At 39.5% G+C, this 8,491-nt stretch overlaps 1 protein-coding gene across 1 annotated transcript; it reads left to right on the top strand.

Annotated features, from left to right (window-relative positions):
* Positions 1 to 201: 201 nt before the first annotated feature.
* On the top strand, positions 202 to 7,239 carry LOC110315595 (coiled-coil domain-containing protein 7-like; the record flags this gene model as incomplete). Its single annotated transcript, XM_021189607.1, has 4 exons — positions 202 to 457; positions 2,678 to 2,795; positions 3,781 to 4,104; positions 7,153 to 7,239. Coding segments are annotated over exons 3-4 (360 nt in total), but the record flags the coding sequence as incomplete, so codon positions are not given.
* Positions 7,240 to 8,491: the final 1,252 nt, after the last annotated feature.

The raw sequence follows: 8,491 nt of genomic DNA, 5'->3' as shown, positions 1-8,491 counted from the left end.
GGCTTCCATGATCCTTGACACCCACACTTGACTCCTTGTAGCTGCTAGGGCACAAAGGCAGCAGAGCTGGAGGCAGCTGTTTGCATCATCCGGTCTTGTTCTTTACTTCATATGTGGGCATGAGGGATCCTGGTGAGCCAAACCTCACGCGCCACGCCCTGTAGCCCTGTGATCGTTTCTGCTCCCTGGGCGCAAGGGATCAGGGTGGGCCAGGCGCGCGTGCCCTGTGGTCGGTTGTTACCACCCTGGGCACAAAGCCCCCCCCCCCTTTCCCTTTCAACACAGATGTCAGTTTGTACCGGGGCAGAGCTGTTGTCTGGAGAGTTTGCTGGCATCTTCCAAAGAGGTCTAGGAAACTCGGAATTTACAACTTTCTCAGGCAAATAGATTCTCACCTTCCAGCTTGCCACCCCAAAGCCAAGCCACCCAGTAAGACCACTTCCATCAGCCTCAGCAGGTACACCTGTTAAGAGGAGAGCAGGTGGGAGGGGCTGTCTTCCTGAAATGTTAAGGGTGAACTTTATTTAGGCTCTCTGTCTGGCAAGAGCATTCCCATTGTTGAGTCCTGATGCACAACTGCCATATTTAAGGCCCTTTTTTGTTTCCTAGGGGTATTTGTTAAGCTATTGGATCTCTACCAATCAGAAACTACTTTCCATTAGTTCATTTCCACATCCTAGTATGTGTTTCCTAAGGTTGGTGCAACAAGGTAGCATAGACTTTGTGGCTTGAAGTGGAAGTTAATCACTACCCAGTTCCTAGATTAGAAACTCAAACTTAAGGTGTTTCCAGGGCAGGTTTCTCCTAGAGAGTTGTAGGGAGACAAGTGTATACTGCTCTGCTCACTTCTGGTGGTTGTTTGCAATCATTACTGTCCTTTGACTTAAAGACCCGTATATGAGCCAATATCTGCCTCAAATGCAGGCACATTCCCTTCTCTGTGTGCCTGTGTCTGAGTATTTACTTTGTATTTAGAAGCGCTTAGATTGGGGCCTGATCTAGTCTAACATGAACTCAACCTGATGACATCTTCAACCACCCTACTTCCAAACAAGGTCACATTCACACAGGGTCTGCATATATCTGGGGCAGAACACATTTCAACCCACAGCGACACGAAAACTTGTTACTTTTTCTCACTAGGAACCTCCCCTGACCACATTTCCTCTCTCTAGTAATACAGGAATTATTCTCTATTTTAGCTACATTTCTCTCAAATTCTTATATTCATGTTCCTTCTATTTCCTCTCTGACAGTTGTCTAGGAGACTTAAGTCAAGTAGGCATTGGTGTCTCTTGAGTTACTGAAATTGCTGCTCCTCTTCACGTTCCAGACACCAGGCTTCTCTGTTTTTCTCACACATGTTTGGTATGTGTATACCTGTCACTGGGTGTGCATATTTAAAATTTTATAAGGTGTTTCTTAGACCTTTTACCTGAAATGTTTTCTGTTGGCTGAAATACTAACAAAAACTTACAAGAAAAACTATTTGTGTTTTTAAGTCCACAATTGTATCAGTGAGTATTTTCTACTTATATTAGGAATTATGCCCAACATAGTCGAGAAATTGGGCCTTTAAAACCTTTATAAAAATGGTTTATTTCATGCCACTACTGATATTTGATTGAAAATAGATTTTTTTTCGTACAATGTGTTCTGATTATGGGTTTCCCTCCCTTATCTCCTCCCAGATCCTCCTACTTCCCCATCCACCTGAATCCACATCCTTTCTTTTCACTCTCATTAGAAAACGAGCATGCGTCTAAAAACAGAAAATAATAAAATGGAATAATATAAAAAAACAGAGTAGAAGAAAAAAAAAGCCCAAGATCCCCTTTTGGGGGTGGGGGGGTGGTAAAATGACATTTTCACAGGGGTTGCCTATCAGACATCCTGCATATCAAATATTTACAACTCACAATTACAGATAGGAACTAGCAATGAAAATAATGTTATGGTTGGGCTTAACCACAACATGAGGAACTGCATTAAAGCATTGCAACATTAGGAAGGTTGAGAGCCACTGGAGCACATTTAAAGGGAAATGTAGTTATCTATTAATACATTTCATGCTCATACATCCTGAAGGAGATTTGAGAAAAATCCCCAACAGGAGTTCAGGCTTTCCTAGATTGGGATTAAATGAGGACAAGGAACAAAGAAGCAGAACTGACAGTTCAGATGCTAGAACTGCTGTTACTTTCTACTCAGCATTATTCAAGGTTCCCAGCCCAAACTTACCTTGCTGCCTGTGGTTTTATTGTCAAGTTCAGGTGTGACTGAAGATGATGGAATAATCTACTTACTTATTCATATCACTCTCCATATTGCTGTGCCATAATTGTCTCTAATATAAGGTGAACACTGTTTAAGACATTCCCAATGGAACCTGTACTCTTCTGAAGTCTCTCTACAGTGGTAGGCAAGCCAAGTGTACACCTAGATTAGCACTGGTCTTGAGGTGTGTACTTCAGAACTGAGCAGAAATATCTGTCTACTCATCTCTGCCGTGCTGATCCTTACTGTATTAGTGCCCAGATCCCCATTTACTTTCTAAAGTTGTTTTTGGTTGCTCAATAGTCCTGTATTATGTTTGGAGATTTCCTGAGGTGAGGCTTACTGAATATGTTTTGTTGTTGTGGTTGTGGATGTTGTTGTTCTTATTCTTCCTTGACAGCTTTCAGATCATCCTTAAGAGCAAAGTATATTCACATCAGGCCACAATGCATACAATTCAGGACTTACCTTCAGAATGATGAAAGCACAGAGGGGATAACAGACCCTACAGCCCAACTGTAAGTAGCCCTACTTGACAAAAGAATGGTTCCTAGTTGCATAGGAATAAACTTCCTATCTTGAGTTGTACTGTGGCCTAAATACAGAGGCTCATTGTTAAGCAGAGAGTAACTGTCTGCGGGTTAGTTTATTGTAGTGAGCTCTTTATGATTTTTATTTAAACCTCTCACTCATACAAAAATGCAGTAAAATTTAAAAACAAAATTGATAACATTTGGAGCAAATAGTATAGAAAACAAGCAAGATTTACAGAAAAAAATTATCTTTATTGAATTTCCAACCGTAACACTTCCTAGTTTTCTGAGTTTTCCTGTGACTAGCTTCTCTGAGATGAGGTTAATCACGTGTAATATGGGAATAACAGTGTATGTCAAGGGTGTATTTTAACTCAATAATGGGTCTTTCACCACTCTCTTGTCATTCTTGGGTTTAAACATTTTGTTTTTATTTAACTTGCCATTCGAAATGGCCAAAAATATGTCAGCACCTCCCAGAGGAAGTGTGATATCTGTTTCAGTTATTTTTACGTTTCTGTGACAAATCATCTCATAATGAATACCCACTGAAGGGAATTAACTGCTTGATTAACAGTTTCAGAGGGTTCATCACGTAGTTACTTGGTGTTATGCTTTTGAGCCATGGTAAAGCAAAGCTTTATGATAGCAAGCATATGGAGGATGGGGCTGGTCACACTCTGGTAGACAGGAAATTGTAGACCAGGCATAAACCTTCAAAGTCAGTACTCATTTACCAACTTCCTTCAGCTAGACCATACCTTCTAAAGTTTCTGTCAAAATAGTACCAATAAATGAGCCTGTACAGAACTGCTTGTATTCACACCATAACAATGTCACCTGAAGTGCTTGCTCTGGTACCATAATGATAAAACAGATATAGTATATGAACTTCATTGAATAATTTTGTTGATATATTAAATGAACAGTGTGGAATTTTCCTTTGAATGCCTTAATATTTTATTTACAGGGAGGTACTGAATTTTTCATATGTAAGTTGGAAGCTAAATCAATCACAAAAATGAAATGTGCAAAGCTTCCATCAACCATTAGTATGAAATTGACAAGTGCTCCAGAATTACCTTTTAAGAAAGGACTGCTGAATTCATCACCTAAGCCAAAAGAAAAACATAATGCCAAGTCAAAGTATGGTAAAAATGAACCAATGGTCCTGAGGTCTCCACCCACAGGAGAGTCAATTGTACGATTTGCCTTGCCAATACCATCGAGTAAAACGAAGGACAAAATATCAGCTGAGGAAGTGGTCAGGAGGATTACCACAAATCTGAGGAAGGTAAGGCATTTGCTGGGTCTTCTATTGGGATATTTCCCAATCTGGTCACTAGCTGGAGGATTTGTTGTTAGGAAGCAGGTGAATAAGCTATAGTTATGATGGACTCAGTATATCATTATGCCAATGATAAGATTTATTACATCTAGCATGTGGAGGGAAATCGGAAGGAAAATGAGATGAAGCCTATAGACTGTTGTTCTCTTATTGAAGTTGTATGAGGCATGCTTAGTTGCTCTGGCAGTAATTTATGGGAACTCAAATAGTATTTATGCTAGAGGATGTCATTAGACACTCAGTTCCCAGAGAGGTGATCACTTAAAGTGGTCTGTCTGAGTTAGGGTTTCACTGCTGTGAATAGACCCCATGACCAAGACAACTCTTATAAAGGATAACATTTATTTGGGACTGGCTTACAGGTTCAGAGGTTCAGTCCACTATCATCAAGGTAGGAACATGGCATTGTCCAGGCAGACATGGGGATTGAGAAATTTAGAGTTTCACATCTTGTTCCAAATGGAACTAGAAGACTGGGTGGTCTTAAAGTTCACACCCACAGTGACACATGTACTCAACCAAGGCCATACCAGCTAATAGTGCCATTTTCTGGGCCAAACATATACAAACCATTACATGATCCCTGACAAGCATATATTAGAATTCCAGATTCCAGATAAGCAGGAGTTCAACATAAAGCATAATTTCTGGGATAAAAATCATTCTTTCTAGTTTTCTGAAAACAAAATCTCTAAATGTCAGGTTAAGGCCACCTTTCCAAGCAGGGATTTCTGTATATAAGCATCTTGAAATCTCATGCCATCTATAGTAATTTTTGTCTACACTCCAAGCAAGAAGGGCAAGACAAGTCTATAGCATTTAATATTTCTCTAATTTTCTTTTTACATAATGGTTGACAGTCAAGTTGTAAATGGGCTTTTAAGTGAGCACAAGGAGGGAAGACACCAAATTAAAGACATTATAGTTTATCATACATCTAAGATACTTGTTAGGTCACTGTTTGCTATTGTGGAGAATGTCTTTTAAATTTTATTGCTTTCTGCTCTTTACATTTTTCAATTTTTTTAAATATTAATTTTACATCCAGATTACAGCCTCCTCTTTCTTGTCCTCCAAGTCCCACCATTACAAATACCTGCCCCCTTTGTGTCCTCCCCTGGGTACCACGAAACCCTGGGGCATCTAGTGCCAGCAGCTTTAGGGACATCCTCTTCCACTGAGATCCAAACAGGCAGTTAAAGTAGTGGAAAAGGGGATCCGATGGTGGAGATTAGAGACAGTGACAGCCTCTGTTCCATGTGTTAGGGGAACACATGAACATGAACCTGCACATTTGCTAAGAATGTGTAGGGTAACGAGGTCAAGCTTCTGCATGCTTCCTGGTTGGTGGCCCAAGCTCTGTGAGTCCCTATGGTCCTAGGTTAATTGACTCTGTAGGTGTTCTTGGGGCATCCTTTACACCTCTGAGTTTCCCATTTCTATACTTCACTGTTCTACAAGATTACCCGGGCTCAGTCTGAAGTTTGGCTGTGGATCTCTGCATGAACCTAATTCTGCTGCTAGATGAAGCCTCTCAGGAGTAAGTTATGCTAGGTTCCTATTTGAAGCACAGCAGGGTATAAAAACAGTGCCAGGGATTGGCTCTCTCACATGGGATGGGTCTCAAGTTGGGGCATACATTGGTTAGTTGTTCCTTTAGTCTCTGATCCATCTTTATCCCTGCACATATTGTAAGCAAGACAATTTTGGGTTGGATTTTGGGTCTGTGTATCGATTGAGTCCCCCTCCTTCCTCTAGAAATCCTGTCTGGCTGTAGGAGGTGGCAATTTCATATTCTATATACCTCTCTGGTAGGAATCTAAGCTCACCACCCTCATAGACTTCCCCTATTCTCTTCCATCCTAGGCCTCCAGCTAGTCACCAGAAATGCCTCCCAATCCAATTTCCATTCTGACTCCCAGTCCTCTCTCACCCCATCACCCCATACTGGATTTCCATCACAGTTCCCCTCCTAATGTTCTCTTCTACCCAGTTCCAATTATCCATTCACCTCAGATGACTATTTAGTTTCCCTATCTGAGTAAGATTCATGCATCCTCCCTTGGAACCTCCTTCTTACCCAGTTTATTTGGATCTGTGTATTGTTGCATGGTTATCCTGTGCTTTATCACTAATGTCCACTTTTAAGTGAATACATACCATAAGTGTCTTTCTGGTTCTGGGTTACCTCACTCAGGAGTTATATATATTCTCAAGTTGCATTTTTTGCCTGAAAATTTCAAGATTCCTTTGTTTTTAATAGCTGAATCATATTCTGTTGTGTAGATGTACTACATTTTCTTTCTTTCTTTCTTTCTTTCTTTCTTTCTTTCTTTCTTTCTTTCTTTCTTTCTTTCTTTCTTTCTTTCTTTCTTTTTTCCAGACAGGGTTTCTCTGTATAGTCCTGGCTGTCCTGGAACTCACTTTGTATACTAGGCTAACCTCAAACTCAGAAATCTGCCTGCCTCTGCCTCCCGAGTGCTGGGATTAAAGGCGTGAGCCACCATGCCCTGCTTTACATTTTCTTTATCTGTTCTTAAGTTGAGGGACATATAAGTTTTTTTCCAGTTTTTGGCTATTACAAATAGAGCTGCTATGAACGTAGCTGAGCAAGTGCCCCTGTGGTACTGTGGGACATCTTTCTGGTATATGCCAAGGAGTGGTATTGCTCTTTACATTTCTTTTACTTAATGTGATATTCAGAGGAAAATCAGATTTTGAGGAAAATCCAGTATTGTTCAGTCATTCATAGACACACACCTATTTTAGCTATTAATCCACAAAGAGAAGATACAGCCTTGGAATGTTCTCATAACTAGGAAGCAGGCTCAAGCACTATTGAGCTTGGCATCTTCTTGACAATGTGAGATGAGTCAAAGGGTAAAAAGCTTATATTCCAGCCAATGTCAATAAAGTGACATCTGTAAGATCATGTTGTGACTGTTTTAGCATTTTGACTATGAATAAATGTATCTTGCTGTCCATTTTTCTTAGGTTGTTTCTAACTTGGAAGACACCTATGGACCTTGCTATGATGATGGAGAAAAAGCACCAAAAAAAAGTGAAGCAGAAGGCTTGTCTGTATGTGTATATAATGCTAATGAAATAAATTAAATGCTGGAAGGGGTTAGCCCTTACCTTCAGAATCCACAAACACACACTATCTGACTAGGTCACTATCTACACAAAGATTCTCTTGTGACATTTGGCAAACTATACTAATGTTTCCAGCCAATTCCTCCTGTCTTAACTATCTGTAAGTCTACTTTTTATACTCTTGCTTCTATGGTGAGTTTTAAACATGAGCTTGATTATTTTGATTGCTTTGGCTGTAAGAAAGTATTCTTGCACCAGCAAAATGGTTCAGTGGGTAAAGATACCTGCCATTAAGTCTGACAGTTTGAGTACAGTCTTTGGGACCTACATGATGGAGGGAGAGGGCCAACTCTTGCAAGTTGTAACTCCATGTGTATACTCTTGCAAGCAAACGTGAGCTCCACCCCCAAATAAATAATAAATGTAAGTTTTAAAAAGTATTTTCTTTTCTAAACTTTAAGGTAGAAAATAAAATGGGTTTTTAAACTCAGTAAATTGTTGTAATACACCTATTAAGACCGCAGTATGGTTCTTCCTAAGTTGGTTGTTTCTGTTTCTTGTTTTTCCTTGTTTGCTTTAATCTTTTAAGTATTTTTAAAATTTTATTTATGAGTATGTGTTCATGTCTGCACGTACGAATGTGCACATGTGGTAGTCCCTGTAGATGCCAGAAAAAGACATTGGGCTAAAGTGACAGGAGGTTGTAAGCCATCCAATGTGGGTGCTGAGAACTGGATCCCAGTCTTTTGAGAAGGCATCAGGCACCCTTCACTGCTGAGCCATCTTGAAAGACCTGTTGTACATACATTTGACTCATCCAAATGTTTGCATTTGAATTTTTCAACTTCTAGTTTTTTATTGTTATTTTGTGTGTGTGAACAACTGCATGTTTCATAGAATATATATAGAGATCAGAGGATAATTTTGTGGATTTAGTTTTCTTCTTTCCCCTTTACATGGGTTCCAGGGACCAAATTCAGATTTTCAGGCCGGTCCCATTCCTCTCTTAGCCACATTGCCAGTCACCATTTATATTACTCAAACATAAAACCTTATCCTTTTATTTATAATTCGCACCATTTATATTACTCAAACATAAAACCTTATCCTTTTATTTATAATTCGTTTTAAAATGGATTAATTTGGGATATTTAATAAGAAACCTGGATTGAAGCTTCTCATAAATCTATTTAATATCTGTATTTATTTATATTGCATTTAATTTTTTTCACCAGAA

This window comes from Mus pahari, unplaced genomic scaffold (genome assembly GCF_900095145.1).
Source record: "Mus pahari unplaced genomic scaffold, PAHARI_EIJ_v1.1 scaffold_14376_1, whole genome shotgun sequence".
Lineage (NCBI taxonomy): Eukaryota > Metazoa > Chordata > Mammalia > Rodentia > Muridae > Mus > Mus pahari.
Note: the sequence above shows the minus strand (reverse complement) of the source record. Positions and strands in the feature narration are given on the sequence as shown.